Below are 17,172 nucleotides of genomic sequence, written 5' to 3'. Positions count from 1 at the left end.
GACTGAATTGTTAAAGTTAAAACAAGTAGGACAGAAGTTGAAATCACCCCAAAAAACAGCAGCTAAAAGCTTAAAAATTAGCAACTAAAAGGAACAAAAACAGAGCAAGTATGCTGAAGGAGGTTTCAGAGAACAATGTTTTGGGAAGGAATCAAGAGAATTTTTGTAAATAATAACACTAAAAGCCACAGCACGTTCACAAACAACCAGTTAGATTCGGTGTTTTAGTCGCTGCGAGCGTTTCTGTTGCTGTTAGCCTGCCGGGCTTTTATTCTGAAAGCGCCGGCAGGAAGTAGATGTTGTCGTTGACGCGCGCGTTTCCGGTCCTCTCCATCCTCTCGGAGCCTCGCAGGAGGAGTGAGAGGAGACAGGCGGACTCAGCCGTCAGCGCTGGACGGCATTCATAACTCTGTCGGAACCGCTCGGTGTCTGTTTGGACCTTTTACTTTCTAATTTAATTTTTTTTTTATCTTTAATTTATTTTCCTCCACCGTCACCATGACATCGATACCTGCGCGTGACGAGAAAACCGCTTTAACGGTCGAGAAGTAAAAAAAAAACAAAACAAAAAACCAACAACAACTACGAGAAAAATTAAAAAGAGGGAAATTATTGGAGGTTTAAACACCCCTCCATTAAAAAAAGGTGGTTTTATTTAGACGGGTTCGGTTGAAGCTTGGTTCTGGGAATGGACGCGTTCGTGAAGGAGGGACAACTTTACGTGCAACACCAGAAGTTCGGCAAGGTAAGGAGGGCTGTTTGTTTTTACTGATAACTGTGGTGCAAAAAAAAAAAAAAAAGACTACACGAGCACATAGTTTAAAATAAACATCAGCAGCGTGCAAACAACAACAACACAGCTACATGTCTGCCCCCTCACACACACACACACACACACACTCAAATAAAGAGTTTAACCCAAGCAGAACCACTCTTTGTGCCTGGTGTCCTCCTCTGACTCCCATCAGGAACCTGTTCTGATGAGCTGCTTTATTTTTGGACCCAAAGGTTCTGCAGAGCAGAGACGACCTGCACCCTCCATCGCAGTGGAGGAGAATAACTTAATGTTTTTTTTGTCGTTTGGTGTTTGAGGCCCTTTTACAGATGGAACATGCACTGACTCAACGTTTTTACACGCAGGGGTGTCAAACCTGCGTGTTCTAGACGCGTTCCCTGCTTTAAAACGCCTGGTTTAAACGGACGGCTTGTTGCCACGCTCCTGGAGAACTCAATGATTTGGCGAGGAGGTGATTAAACCGTTTGAATCAGGTGCGTTGGAGCAGAAACGCCTACAACGTCCAGGACGGCGGAGCCTGGAGGCCCGTAGTCTGACACCCCCGATTCGCACTTAAGGGTGGTAAACTTGTGTCACTTTTGCAGCTCACAGAATGAAAGGCTCCGTAAGTTGGAGCCGGAGATAAAGATAATAAAAAAAAAAGCAGCTTGCGTGCGTTTCCTCCTGATCCTGCCGTCCCAGTTCTCCCTCTGGAGAACCGCTCAGTCGGACTGTGAGATGAGTAAAGAGGGTCTTTTGTTTGGCCGTCTCTCCTGGTCATATGACACATAACATTCTGCCCGTGTTTCCTGTTCTAAAATCGCTTACACAATGCATATTCATACGCCGCCGAAAGCACAGTTTCAGTGTCTTTTTGTGCTTTTAAATTGAAAGTGACCCCCCCACCTCAACTACCCCCCCACAAAAGAAGAAGTCTTTTCAGATAAGTAACCATGAAGGGGATTAAAAAAAAGAGCATGAAAGAAAATAGAACAGGAAGCCGAATGTCAGCAGTGCTGAAACCAGTGTGAGGTTTGTTGACAGGAATTATTAGAGCTGTCAGTGGACACACACACACACACACACACACACACACACACACACACACACACACACACACACACACACACACACACACACACACACACACACAGGGGCTGGTTCTCATGTGCATGGTTGGAAAATGTGACATGAGCGTGCCGCAACAAGGCTTGACCTAAGTTTCTATTTCGGAGCCAGTTTGTGAAGTTGTGGTAGTCTCTGCTGCAGAGCTGTCAGGATGTATGCGAACAGCTCGCCTGCACTCAGAGCGCCGAAGAACTCTTTACAAACGAGCGCTGAACTCTGCAAAAAAACAACATTTACAGGGACAGTTCTGTCGAAACCTTATAGTCTGCGATACCTGTTGTAGACCGGATTGAGAATCAAAAGGTTGACCAACTGGAGCCAGGACTGAAGTGGAATGCTGCCATCCTAAAACATTATTATTTTTTGCAATAGATTGTTATTTACAAGGAAATCTATGGTCATTTGCGAGCACGGATATTGGCAACTTAGTGTAGGACAAAGGGGGGCCAACCCTGGTCCTCGAGGGCCACCATCTGCCATGTTTTACTTGCTTACTGCTCCTCACCTCTTCATGTTCTGCAGAAGCCTGTTAATCACCCACTGATTTAAATCAGGTGTGTTGGAGCAGAGGAACAAGTAAAACCTGCAGGACGGTGGCCCTCGAGGACCAGGATTGGCCACCCCTGGTGTAGGACATCCAGCTGAAATGTTATATTTTTACCATGTTCTGCCAAACTGATTGTGGTGTTAAGGTTTATATAAAAGCTTTTCTTTTTTTTCCATGTATAAAAACTACTTTACCATCTGCACATAGTTTGATGTTCCAGTAAGAGCAAATGAACGGAAGATCACTGATATTTGGAGTAAAACGGTAATGGTCCGAGGAAACTGATTTGACAACAATGATTCAGTCCTTTTAAATATATGTGAAGAATAATTAAAGTAAGAGAACCCAGGCTAAAGAATCATCTGGACCAACAGTGTCCAGATGGTTGGAACCTGCAGGGAATCAAAGGGAACCCTTCAAGTGCAGAGGCATGTTCTGCTGCTAATTCTGCTAACTGAGAACCTTTATGTTCCTTCACTTTCATTGGTCCAATCTCAACGTGAAGGTGCTCACCCGTGACCACAGTTTCCACTTTCTAATCCTTTCACAATAAACTTTATGGGGAGAAGTAGTTTGAGAAATAAAAGCAGAATATCCACGTTACAAGGAGAACTACTACAGGGAAGTATGATGATATATTAGCTGAAATATGTCAAAACCTCAAAGGGTAAATTACTGTAAATATCTGCGGTGATGACTTTTTTTTTAATCGCAGTTTAGATTTTTCCGCTCACGGGTGTTTCCTGGTGCAGCGACAGTCAAAGTGTGACCTGGATTCAGTGTCTGGGTGCAAACCTGTGCTGCAGGGCGGCGTGTAAAACGGCTGATTTTAGCAGAAAGTCGTGTCTGGATCTGCACCGGCTTCTTGTCTCGTCTGAACCGTTTACCGGATGTTTTCAGCTGAAACCCGAAGCCGAGGAGATCTGTCAGCCGCGATGTTTCAGCTGTAGCTTGAGCTGAAGGGGCGTGTCGAAGTGGAATTACCTTCCCTCAGGCTGGAAGGTTTTTAAAACAGTCATTAACGTTTAACGCCTGCCTAATGGGTCTTTTTCTTCGTTTTTGTTCTGCGTAGTAGGAATCTCTCTTCCGAAGTCATAAAACGTAGCACTAAATACGTAGTAGGAAAACAAAAGATGGAAGAAATGTCACCAGGTGAAGTGTGTCATGTCTGCAAATACGCTCCGTGTGTATTTTAGGCAGAAACGGTGCGATGGTGTCATCTGATAGCTAAGAATAAAAGTTTATAAACTGCGTTCATCACCCACCGCTGAAAGAAAGGGGCGGAGGAAAACATTTCCCCTCCTCCGTGTCTGTTAGCAAAATATCTCATGAACGACTGGGTGAGTCGGCAACTGATTAGCTTCTGGGTCAGCCTGATTCAAGATGGCTGCAGCCACCAGACGGCTACAGCTGAAATCTGCTGTGGTAGTCGCTGAGAGTCACTCCCAACACAGACCCTGAGAGCGATAACGCGTCAAATTTCACGTCATTTCTCAACTGGAGATGATTTGAGCCTAAAACTGAAAGGCGGCGGGTGATATGCATTCCTTCAAGGAATGGTAGCTCCTTCATTGATTATTACTTCTATAAATTCCTGATCATAAAGAAAATTAGTAATAATAACACTGAGTATATTTTCTCATTGGGTGTAGTTTAGATTGAGAATAATTGCAGATCAGGTCTTCAAACAGGAAGCTGGTTTTAATCTGATTCCGTTAAAAAAACAAAATAAACTCAGATTATAATGCAGGTTTGGACCAAGTTTCAGGATAAACACACCTTTAAATGTTTAATTAGAGTAAAAACCACCAAATTGTATTTATTCTTCTTTTTTAATTCATCAAGTGAGTTTGAAAAGTTAAAAAACATCTAAAAATGAAAACAAAAGTTCATTATAGTTGACTTATTAGTCAGATTATGACATCAGCAGCGAGGCGCTAAGCTGTTAGTAAAGGTAGTTCCTGTTTGATGTTTTTTATTTGATTTATTACACAACATTAATGCTCAGAAGGTGCTGGATCTGTGCCATGGCCTAAAGCTTCTGAGGTTTGTAAAAAGATATCTGAGAGTTTATAAATCTCTGTGTACGTGGACCTATGCACATTCTGTCTTTAATGACGGCGCCGCATTGAAAAACACCTGGAGTCGTTATCGTCACTGCGGCCATTACGGGATTCGGGCCAATCGTTGAGCAGCTGCAGGGCGAACATGCTGATTAAAGGGGGCATTGAGCAGTTTGGCGCGTTGGGGTTCCTCCCGGTCCTGGAGTCGCGTCGCCCTGCACGTTTCTGCCCGGCTCACCCTGAACGGGTCATCCGCAGCACGAAGCCCGCTCACGCTCAGCGGCTTAAAGCGGATGTGCCGAAGCAGGAAAACATTTCAAACATTTCAAACAGACGGGGCAGTGTGCCTCCAGGATCCAGAACGTATAAATACTGACAGACATGAACGTGTTAATGCAGCGTGTAGAAAAAAAGGCACACAGGTTACTGAAACTGGTGCATCTGCTGTTCTGGTTTTATTTTTTTTTTCACGCATCAGTCATCCTCCACCTGACGCTTACAGTTCGATGAGCTACGTCCCGGCAAATACGAACGGCGTGCTTTATTATTAGGGGGTGTTTAGGAATGCAGTGACCCCGCCGCTCTTCTTCTCCTGCTCATGCATTTAAGCAGGTTTAAAGCTAAATAAGAACATAACTAATTTAACTTGTGAGCCTGTTTAGAATACCGCGGACGACACGTTATTTATAGTCGTGTTTTTGGTAACACAGAAGTGCTTCAGCTCGTATTTTATAACCAGCATCACAGCAAGAGCTTTGTCTGCCTTCGTCATGTAGTTCCTGTAGATCAGGGGGTGTCAGACGTCGGGCATCGTGGCTCCGCCATCCTGGAGGTTTTAGGCGTTTCTGCTCCGACGCACCTGATTCAAACGGTTTAATCGCCTCCTCGCCAAATCATCAGGTCCTCCAGGAGCACGTCCACGAGTCGTCCGTTTAAAGCAGGTGTTTTAAAGCAAGAACACGTCTAAAAACACGCAGGACAGCCCAGAGGGTACGGTAACCTGGAAGGGTTAAGCTAATCTTTTTGCTCCAGTGTGGACAATTTATGTGTGCATATTAGTTGTGGTGATTCTCAGTGGGGTTCATTGGAAAGGCTGTGAGACTTAACGTCTCACCTGTTGTAGATGGCTCTTTGAACTACTTTGTTTTTGTGGAACTGAAGTTTAATTCTAACCAGACTAACGAGCTAATGGCTAGTCCGAGTAGGGCCGAGAGCAGAGCGTGGTGCTGCCGTCTTCAACAGATCTGACCTTTACCTTTAAGCTACCCAAAGTTTTTGAGTTTTTTCAAATAAATATATCTTATTTTCTATAATATATATATTTTTGGGGCAAAAGATCTCCAACTCCATCTTCAAAACAAGAATGAAAAATGTTCCTGTTTCTCTAACAGGACGTCATAAAAACTTTGAACCCAGATAAACATATTTTCACATTTTTATTTATTTTTTGACACGTGTCTTGAAGGAACAGTCCTGAAACTCCCGGCTGTTAAACGTCGTCACTGTTCGCATGTCTAGTTGCTCAGTTTAACCCGAGCTGACCTCCTCGCAGACATTAGAATAAAACCTTTTTTCCCCCTCGCAGGCGGCCTGACACGACACGAGCCGGTATGCACGCACAAGACGGATCATGCAGAGCACGTCTGAGCGGGACGAAGCGTTACACTGAAATGATTCACCCCCCCAGGGTCAAAGCTGTAGACCTCTCATTTTAACCCACGCTCGCCTTTTTTTTTTGCCCCTTTTCTAATAAATTCATTTTCTCCCTATCAGCAGCAGATGTGCTCTGATAAACTTCTAAAATAACCACGGTCGAGTGGTTTAGTTGGGCGTGAAACAAGAGCGCAGGTACCTGTGATGGTAATAATCCCAACATAAAGGTTACTAGAATGACCTGCATCTCAGCGTGTTTTTAGCCACAGAATCGCTCAAACTGCAGCGTCATTCTGTTCATTTCGGGCCCTGCTGGCCCTTCTCGTTGTCCAATGACTTCAGCATCGGCGAGGAAGTTTTCCCGCCCCACTGCGTCTCTTTTGCCACGATCTCCTTTTGCAGAATTTCCACTTCGATGTGGAGGCTCGCGAGCTGTTCTCACGCAGCTCGGACTGGGAGACGTCTGCCTGAACGCTTTTTTTTACGCGCGGCAGCAAGAACAGACGGACGCACCGAGCTGGATGCAGAAGAAGGAAGCAGAGAGAATCCTGGGTAATGACGGTCCCACGCGTTTCCTGTCCTCTCTGACGGTTAGAGAGTTGAGAGACGGTCAGAGTTGCACACGTGCAAACTCACAAAACCACAAAATTAATATAGACATCTTGACAGCGCTGTGATGACAAAAAAGCTCCTGGTGTCGGAGCCGCTCTGAAGCTCGACACGACCCGTGTCATATTTACATACATCCTGGGTCACTTCGGGCCTTCTATTCAGAAAAGGAACAGGAAACTGAAACCGCAGGAAGGACAAACAACAATCCCATGGTTATTAAACAACCCGGGGCTACAGTTGTACCAGGGCCATCATGCAAATATCCGAAATCTTAACTTGTACCGACTCACGGTTTGAATACTTTCACGCCGGAAGCGACAGCGAAGAGCTGACGGACTTTTAGAGGACGTCCAGTACCGTGAACCTGATGAAGGGGAAGTACAAACAAAAAGGAAGTACTCCTGCTTTGATATTTACAGTTTGGAGGACAAACACATCATGGATTTATTAAAAATACAACAAAACATTTTGCAGATTAAACAACCTAAAACTTACTGAGATCCACTAAAATAACCCAATATAGAAATATATATATATATTTAAAATAAAGCAGGTCTTTTAGTTGAAGTTGAAAGAAATATTTATAAAAACTGTATCTGAATTTCTTCACACGTGATGATGGTCTTTGGAGGATCTTGGCGAGGTCTTCCAGTGCGTATTTGGAGAACGGCGAGCTCCTTGTTACACGTGTCAGGGCGCGATTGGTTCACAAGGGGCGCTGAGGGTGCACAGAGCGTTCGCAGCGGGGTTGCGGTGGTTTATCATTGTGTGGTCCTGGGCGGACAAATCATGGATGTGTGTTTCCATGACTTGGAGCACACCATCATGGTTTGCTCGCCTCGAGGGCTGGGTTTTAGCCATGATGGCGACAAGGTCATGGAAACAGCGCAGATGTGTGGCACCTTTAGAGTTGTGCCAAGGCTGGATGTCCACCGTGAGCAGGAGAGCATCTCACGGATGTGGGAATCAGCAGGGGAAAAAAACTATTTAGTGATTTTCTTTTTGCAAATTTCCCACTCCTGGTGAGCGTGTCGGGGGTCATCGTCCTGCGTGACGGGGTGTCCTGACAGCGTCCAGCATTTCTGCGTGTGTCAAGATTGAAATTAGGGCTGCAGGGTAAATTGAAAATGTCGTTAGCTGAAGAGAGACAGCGCTGTGAGTTTTGTGACGACAAAAGGCAAAGAGAGGCGTGAGGAAAACTGTGGGTTTGTTGTAGCGGATATCATCATCGCGATATTCAAAGGTAGTATCCCGTCTTCCCAGCATTGTGCGGCTCCAGTTCAAACATGTGTTGTATTTGTTTCACTTTCAGTAATCGTGTGATTTCCACAGAATTTCAGAGTCAACAGAAGGCTTGTTGTCAAGTCTCTGCAGGAAAAGCGGAGGTGAAATCATCAAACCGGCTGCAGTTCAGTTAATTATTTTATTTTTTTATCATTGTTTGGCTCCCGCTCAGATTGTCAAGCCCCAGTTCACCCGCTGAATAAAAAGAAGCAACTAAATGTTAATATGTTTGACTCCTTCACCCGTCTCAGCGGTTAAATAACTTATTTTTAACAGTTCTTCACGCTGATTTTAGTCACACACATGCTGCTGTAGTTGATCAGTATAAACACTTCAAACCACATAGGTTTGATGTACTTTCTGATGTTTTTTACTTACTGCTAAGGGAAAAAAAAGAACATGCCACTAATGAGGGGATATCTGATGACTTAAAGCCGGTGTCTGTGTGCTGTTTTTTTTTATTTGTTGGTCCCTTTTAGCTGGGTTTTCCCTGCTGTTCAGTGTTTTTATAAAGTTGCTGACCTTCCCGTCACAAGCCCCACTCTCTGACCGTTATCCAGCTTCCGCCACGCTGCACGACTAAACCTAAACTCTGTGAGTAATGTAGTGAAATGAGGCACAAGTCGGATGCGAAACACGGCTCACCAGAAGGAGAGGGATTTCCCAAACCGTACCAGCTTTTAGCTCTTTCTGTGTACGTCCGCCTCGATGTGATTTCTGCCAAAAGGTCCCACATTTAATCAGACTTGTGTGAGCTCCGCACACGTGCAGTCTGGGTCATTGTTCGGTGCTGCGTGCCGTTCCGTTTGTCCTCCTGCAGGAAGAGATCATTGTTGGCTGTTGTTTCCTCTCGCCCTGATCTGACCGAGGTGCCTTTTTTAAAATTCTTTCAGGAGGTCCGAGCCCCATAAAACCTCACACACAGAGGCAAACTTAGACTAAAAGACTAGATGCTTCCCTGTGGGAAACTTCAGTCACCAAAACATCTTTAAAAGGAAGCAGCTCTATTTGCATCCTAATGGGAGTGAAAATGATAATTATATCATTCGTAAGGTACAGACTGTCACTAAATTGTTTGATGGATATCAAACTGATTTGAATGTGTGTCGTTATCTTCTTAGTCAGCCTAACAAGCCGCCTGTTTCGGTCCGGTGTCATAAAAGATCACTTCACTGCCAACAGGAAAGATCTTCCAGTATCCCAGTGAGCAGAAATCAGGATTTCTGACCGTAAGCGCAGAAATACAGAAGATGGTCAGGTCTTTTAGCCACCACTTCCTGTTTTTGTCCTCTTTTGAAGCAATTGAAAAAAGCAGTTTTGACATCGGTGTGTTAAATCTGTGTAATTCGTATTTTTGGTTTTGGTTAAAGTCTGAATGTGGAGCGGCGTTAACGAAGCCTCAGTCGGAGCCTGTAGACCATTTTTAAACTCAACAAATCAATACTTTAGCGAAAGGAACTAAAGTTTATTCATTTTGGTGGAAAAGGAGTTGTATATTGTTGTCGATCTGAAAGATAAAAAACCCCACAAACATTTACCTTAATTAAAAATCATTCAATTCCTTGGATTTGTTGGGGCTGTCTTTGGATTTCTTGTACTTTGAAAGTACATTTCAGTTTATTATCTGAAACAAAAACCTAAAATGAGTCACTTTTTATTTACTGGCCTGGCAGTAGACCTTTATATTGATGGTTTTGTTGTCTCGCAGTTCGAACCCGAATCTGGGAAAGTTCTTTCAAAAATCTACCATGGCTGACCCGTCCTAAAACGGTGGTCGAAGAGCTGAAATTGTAGCTGACGGTCGCTAAAACTGTTCAAAGGAAGGTTTAACGGTGATGATGTGTGTAATTTTTGCTCTATTTTGCTTTAACACAGTCCAGTTTCCCCCTCTGTCGATTTATAAATCAGCAGTAATGTCAAATGTTACGAAAAGTCAACTCTTTGGTGAAAGTCAGTAATGGCTTGTCCTTTTTTACCATGAAATAATAATAATAGGCGTGGTTAATTAAACATTAAAAATGTGAAATGTGCTTAATATTGCACGTTTTAAGAAGATGGTTTTTCATCCGATTTTCTGTAAAACCTAAAAATAATAAAGATATCATCCTTAAAATGATTTAAAAAAAAGAGTCTATTTGCATTAACTTCTCAAGCCCGGCCGCACAAAGTCTCTCCGAGGGCCGTAAATGGCCTGCGGGCCGTCATTTGGCCACCCCTTGCTGTAGGCTGCAGTTGACATTTTTGGGATTTATAAAGATGTCGTTTTAGTCGTTGTGAATGAACGAGGGATTCACATTCTGGTTTATTTTTTGTAGCTTTTTCACTGATTTGGTCTGAAACAAAATGCTGGTTCGAGAATCTCAAAGTGCTTCGCGGTAAATAAAACAAGGAGATTTATAAACAGACGCGAAACATTTCAGACGCTGCACAGAGTCGGCGAAGCTGCCAGACCGGCTGTATTTCAGGGTACGGTTCCAAAACGAGAAGAGGTGAACAATAACCGTTATCATCGCCGTAAACAGGAAGTAAACTCAGCAGTTTAATGTATCGGGTCATCGTGAATGTTGCGTTGTGCGATTGTTTGTTTGACACAAGCCGAGGCGAAATGCAGAAGTGTCACGCAGGGGGCAACGAGTTATCAGCTTCAGCGGCTCCACGGTAATCGGCATCTTTACGACTCGACGAGGCTCTCGTGTCGCTGTGGAGGAACTTAGTTCCACTTTTCTTCACAGCGTGGGTTAATGTCACAGAACCGTGTTTGTGCAGCCGTTAAATCGGGCTCCGCTCACGCCTGAAATACCTCCCCGACTGTATTCAGATAATAACCTAAAGTCCTCGGAGCAGCGTTGGCTTTGATTTTGGGGGGGATTTGTCTGTTATCTCGGTGCGCCGAATGACTAACGGTGTACCAGCGACGTGTGCAGAAACTCAAACTTCATTTGATTTTCACCACATTCCTCCCACGCGAGGCCTCACGTTCTAATATAGGTTAGAAAGAGACCCGGAGATGTCGCTCTGACTCAGGTGCTCGAAAGAAATGGCTGCATTCACCTCCTTTCTTTTCGAACGTTTTTAATTATTCGTGGTCACAGTTGCCCTTTTGCTCGTTGTCTAAACCGTTGAAAGGAGACATGTTCTTCGTTTGTCTGTTTTTGACGTTAGCAGGAGAGATGAGTGTTTCAAACATTCAAGTTTTAGTTCAAATCAAGCCACAAAATGAGCAAAATGTTGTTTTTCCACTGCCTAAACAGACAAACTTTGTTCTTTAAATATGAAAGCAATGATAGAGAAGATGCAGCTTGCCTCTTCAGTAATTTTATTTTATTTTATTTGTCAGAAATGGAAGAAGAACTGGTTCGTGCTCTACCCCGCCAGCCAAAACGGCATCGCCCGCCTCGAGTTCTTCGACTCGCCGTCGGGCGGCAGCGGGACCAGCGCGGGCTCCGGAGGCTCCTCCAACGAGAAAACCAGGAAGCTGGACAAGAAGATCATCCGCCTGCTGGAGTGCATCTCCATCCTGCCCGCTCTGACCGAGACCTGCCCCAAAGACAACATGGCGGCGTTCTGCGTGGAGACGAACGACAAGACGCACGTGTTCGCCGCGGAGAAGAACACCGCCAAGGAGTGGATGGACACCATGTGTGACATCGCATTTCAGGTGCCAAAAAAAAAAAAACGGGGCGGCTCGGTCGGTTTGCAAAAAGGGAAAAACGAAAAACGAGTTTGCAGCAGAGCAGGCGTGGGCGGATGAGTTTTTTTTTTTTTTAAGGACTTCCTTTGTGTGTTTGAAGATGTTTGTCTCTTCTGTGTTTCTCCTGTCTCAGCTTTTTTTTTCCACACAAAGAAAAAAAACCATCTAGTTGAGTAACTGATTATAAAGTGATTATAAAAAAAATTATTTTAGCTCAAACCAATCTGGCCTAAATCTTTTATTGCACGCACAGAAAAAGAAAACCCCGGGGCTCAGGCCTTCTGCTCACACACGAATCAAACCGTTAGACGACGCTTCCAGGAACAAGAATTAATCCGCTTCGTTTTCCGTTGGACTCTCACTCTTCCCACTCGGTTCCTCGGGAGCTGCCTCGTCTAAATACGGCAGATAAAACTCGACAACCATCATTTCCTGCGAGAACACGGAGTGAATGACGCGAGCTGAAGGGCTGCTGAAGCTTACTGAAGAAGCCGAAACTGAAAGAAGGAAAACTGTAACTAAAAGTTAAAAGTATCAGAAGGCCATCTTAAAGTAGCAAAACTCCAGGTTAAAGCGGCGCGTTAGCTTAAAAATAAAAGTAGCAAAAGGCTAACTAAAAACTCAAAGTAGCAGAACAGTACCAAATAGCTGAAAGTGTCAAAAAAAAATAAAAAAAAGGGGAGTTAAAAGTAACAAAATGCTACCTTGAAGCTAAAAGTATCAAAAGGAGCTAAAAAGTAGCATAAAAAGACAGAAACAGAGGCAGTTTGCTGAGGCAGATTCTGAAGGGAACAACGTTTTTGAAGGAATTAAACCAATCCTAACTGTTTCTATGGGGGGAATATTTGTAAATAAAGTTAAATATTTTTTAAAAAGTATAAGAAGTTAGAAAAACTAAAAGTCATAGCAGCCGTTTCCTGAACCAGCTGAATGTTTTGATGTATGAACGGCTGAAATATCACATTTAATAACTAAACGGCCTCTTTTATAAGCTTACAGGTATAAGATGGATACATCATGAAGTCTTTTCTTAGTTGTTTGGTTTTCTGGCTGATCAACAGGGAGGCAACGGCAGCAGCGCCGCCGTAGACTGTAACGGAAGACCTCAGGACCTGCAGATGTCTGAAAATCTCATCTATTACTCCAGAGAGGAGGGTGAGGAATCTGAACTTCCACGGCGCTGAAGATCGCAGCAAGAATCCACGTTTGTAAGAAACCTGATCGAGAGTCCGGTGTCTGTGTTTTTTTGCAGTTAACGAGTTCTGGGTGACCGTCCAGCGCACGGACGCCTCCGAGCGCTGCGGGCTGGCAGGGAACTACTGGCTGAAAGCAGAAAGCGACGTGCTGATCTTAAAGGAGCCGAAGACGAAGAGGAAGGTCCTGGTGTGGCCCTACAAGCTGCTGAGGAGATACGGCAGGGACCGGGTGAGCAAAAAAACCCAAAACAGGACAAAAAGAGGAAGTTTAAACTGAAGCCCAGCTGCACGGGCTGATTATACGAAAGAAGCATGAATAGCCTTGGTTTATCTGCTTCTGATCAGAATATTTTTTTGTGGTTATTTTGCTTTTTGTGTAACTGATGTGTCAGAGCTGTAGCACAAGACCAAACACCTACAGGTGACTTTTAAAGTGACCGGTGGAAGCATTGTGGAAGAAGATTGGCCTAAATCATGTTTTTAGGTTTGACTGGAGCCGCGGCAGAAGATAACCTCGACTTTGTAAGGATCTGAGCCGAGAAAACGCAGAAGTTTTAACGTATGAACTGGATAAGTAAAGAGAACTAAGACCAAAAGAAGCGTTAAAGCTGCTGCCAGTGGCTCGTCGGGGTCACCATGGTAACCACCATGGTTTTATGAACAAATATCACAAGTTAAAATGGGCCTTCCCTTCAGGTTTTAAAGAGCAAAATGAGAGCTCGGACACCATGGAAGTCAATAAGAACCACAAGTCTTTCAAACTGTGTTGAAAGACGATAAAAACCACCTACGTGTTGATGTGTAAACTGTATAAGAAGTGTAACGTTTATTTGCCTTTTGAGGCGTCTGACCCTTCCAAAACTTCGGCAGAGTGACTCATCACACGCTAAGCTGAACCTTCTGTGGAAAAATCTCCAAAAAAATCATCAAACTTGTTAAACTGTTAAGGTTTTTGCGACCCGTTTAGACTCTGAATCTTGTTTCTGCTGTCACGCTCCAAAGAGAGGCCAGGTTTTCTCTCTCATTTAGTCCCAATCTTTTCTTCAGGGAAATATCTACGTCGTCCAGTGTTCTTTCTACCAAAGGTCACAGCACACCTGTTTTTTTAACTGAGAAGCACATTTTAAAGATCATGTTGAAAGTGAAAGAATAATGAGTAAATAGTAACGACAGAACTTTGTTTAAACATAAAGACACCTGTAATAAAAACAGTTTAATTCTGCAGATAAAATGTGTGATTTTTGGAAAAAAGTTACGGAACTTCAACAACTTCCTGTCTCATTTAGGGTTTTATTCAAGCCCCTTGAACCAGGACTTCCACATGAAGCCTGCTTAATGTTCCCTGATTTTCCTTTCTTCCTCCAGGTGATGTTTTCCTTCGAAGCTGGCCGCCGGTGCGACTCGGGTCCTGGCAACTTCACCTTCGAGACCAAGCAAGGCAATGAGATCTTCACGCTGGTGGACCAGGCCATCCAGTTGCAGAAAGACCTGGTGGAGGACCGCCACCTCAGCGGCCCCCAAAGCTTGGACCTCGACTGCCCGTTGTCGCTGCAGCATGTGCGGAACGCTGTTCCCAGTGGCGTGACGTCGGGAAGTGGGGACAGCAGCAGCTGCAGCAGTCGGGAAGCGGACGGCGACTCCGGCGGCAGTAAGCCGGGCTCAGCTGACGGAGTTCTCGGAAAGAGAGAAGCAGGTGATGGAGGAGGAGGAGGAGGAGGAGGAAAGGGGCAAGGAGGTGGAACGGGACTCAAGGGGAGGAGTTTACCAGAACCTCCAGGGATGCTGGGGGTTTTGGGAGGAGGCGGGACATCTCCACGGACTCTGAGAGGGAAAGTTATGTCCTCACCCGACGAAATAGTCAATCTTTATTCTGAGCCAGTAGATTCAGTCCGCGTGCCCGTGCACAGCTCTGATTGTCTCTATTCTGACCCGGTGGACAGCATCAAAGTTCAGAACCCCACCCTTAACCCCTGCACACCCCCAGTGCCAACCCCACGCAATCGACCAACAGCAGACGATGTCTCTGGAGGCGGCCTCCAAGGGGACCATCATCCTGGAGTGAGCAACGCCAAGAAGATACCGGACCTGTACTCACACGTGTACGACCAGATCGGCCAGGACCTGAACCAGAAAACAAGCGCCCTGAACCTGAATGGAGGAGTGGGGGGAGGAAGAGGAGCAGGACGAGGAGTGAATAACAAGAGACCCCCAGGGGGTAAAGCAGAAGGCTCGTCTTCACCTCCTGGCCCGTCTGTGGATCACATATATGATGAGCCAGAAGGCTGCGCCAAAGGAAGCACCGTACCGGGTCTTTCAGGGATCACTGTTTACGACGAGGCCCGTTTGGAACCCCCCGTCCAGAGGAGGCAGGAAGAGGTGGGGGGTCCACCGGTACTGGAGGGGACCTACAGCAACCCCTCCAAGGGGAAGCCGTCAGATCCCCAAAGACAATCTCCGAAGCAACCGGGCCCAAGTCGCGGCACACCACAACTTCCAGCGCCGCGGCCCAAACCCGCCACCGCCCCCAAACCGAACAAGGGTCCGTTTGCTCGGAAGGAGCCGGTGCCGCCGCCCCCCGGGAAGCACGGGAGTAATGTCAACAACAACAACAACAACAGCGTGTGGAGCGCCGGAGGAGGTGGGAAGGAAGTGTACAGCAAAGTGTCTAAACAGAAGCCTCCGCCGGCTCGTTTGTGGCTCAAACAGAACCACACGGCGCCGCTGAGATCACCTGATATCATTTATGACAACCTGGGAGACATTTGACTTTCCTCTTTGGCAGAAAACAAACGTTTACTCTCTTCCTCAGAAAGAAACTTAGGAGAATGCTGAAACTCGTCGCTGTCAGCAGGAAGCTCCGTTATCTCCGTCCGTGGACTCTAAAAAAAAATATTTGAGACGCTCGGCTCGTTCGGAGCAGATTTGCTCACAGCTACGTTAAAAAAAAAACAACAAAAAACCACATTATGGCTGCGTTTTGAAACGTGGGGGTGCAACCACTGCTGGGCCACCCTGTGTGCGTGGTGAAGGAAAGGGGAAAGTGTTTGCACGGTCAAAGCCATAATTGGCGTACGGAGCCGCAGTGTGGCCGGAGCCAGCCACTTCACTCAAACACACACACACATTTACAGAGAAATCCGAGGGATTCGCCTTCGCTTTGACGAGCTGAGAGAGCGGCTTGGCTCGGCTCCTCTCGGCTCAGATTCGTGTTTTTTTGCACTGTGTCATTCAACTATAAAATGTGAAGCGGAGGACGCGACGGCCGGGAGTCGCCGTTGGACCGGACCGGAGCGCGTCTGTGAGGGGGGAGGATCTTTTTCTTGTTTTTGTGTTTTTCTGACTGATTTTATGACCCTAAGTCTGTCTGAAAACAAGCAGAAAAATGGTTTTCAGCCTCGGGCTCTTCTGTAGGAGAAGCATCTTAGGAGCCATTTTTGTTATAAAAAAAAAAAAAGAAACTTTCGGAGGCACGTAAAGTTGGATTTTAAGAACCAATTCAGGTTTTTTGAAACACATAAAAGGACCTTGTGGTCAAATCCCAAGAGCAACTTTCTGCACATGATATTTTTCCTATTTCTGAATGTTTTTACTGAAAGATAAACTAATCAGTCCTCTGTAAAGTCTATATATGTATGCATCAGGAACAGCTGTGCTGTCTGTAAATATATTTGAAAATAAAAATAGCTCTACAAATATTAAGATATCTTAAGTGAATCTTTAAGCCTTGGCTCTGTGAGTTGAACCAGGAACCAATCAGAATCTGTTATTTGTGACTTTCTCTTCGAGACCTCATCCTCCACTTCTCTTCCTTCTGTCACACTTTTTGTTTTTTTTGTTGTCTCGGTTCGTTTCCATCCATTTAATCGCACCGTTTAAAACTAAAACCTCCCGAAAAAAAAACAAAGGTGCTTTTCTTCCTTTCCTTTCGGCTCTAATTGTGTTGACCGGTTGCTGCAGCGACAGATAAAGGAGGCTGGTTTGTGCCGGACACGCTGCGCATTTTAACTGCAGAGGGGGACGGCGGGGACAGAAAGACGAGGACATTTCGGGTGTTTATCCTGAAGTGACGGGGGAAAAAAGGATTGCTGCCGACATTATGAATGTAGCTGGATGAATCTGCCTGTCTGCTTGGCTCACAAACAGGTACAGGTTGTTCACTTGACTGGTTTTCAGCCCACCTTTTCTCTTTTTTTGTGTGTTATTTTTCCCCTCACCTGCTGCTA

The 17,172-nt window shown here is 45.1% G+C and overlaps 1 protein-coding gene across 1 annotated transcript; it reads left to right on the top strand.

Moving 5' to 3' along the window:
• Positions 1-348: 348 nt before the first annotated feature.
• dok1b (docking protein 1b) lies at positions 349-16,644 on the top strand. Its single transcript, XM_017427977.3, has 5 exons — positions 349-745; positions 11,400-11,720; positions 12,815-12,908; positions 13,006-13,178; positions 14,315-16,644. The coding sequence occupies exons 1-5, from the start codon at positions 689-691 to the stop codon at positions 15,713-15,715; spliced, it is 2,046 nt and encodes a 681-aa protein (XP_017283466.1). The 5' UTR covers positions 349-688; the 3' UTR covers positions 15,716-16,644.
• The last annotated feature ends 528 nt before the right edge of the window (positions 16,645-17,172 follow it).

The sequence above is a fragment of the Kryptolebias marmoratus genome, linkage group LG7, assembly GCF_001649575.2.
Source record: "Kryptolebias marmoratus isolate JLee-2015 linkage group LG7, ASM164957v2, whole genome shotgun sequence".
NCBI lineage: Eukaryota > Metazoa > Chordata > Actinopteri > Cyprinodontiformes > Rivulidae > Kryptolebias > Kryptolebias marmoratus.
Note: the sequence above shows the minus strand (reverse complement) of the source record. Positions and strands in the feature narration are given on the sequence as shown.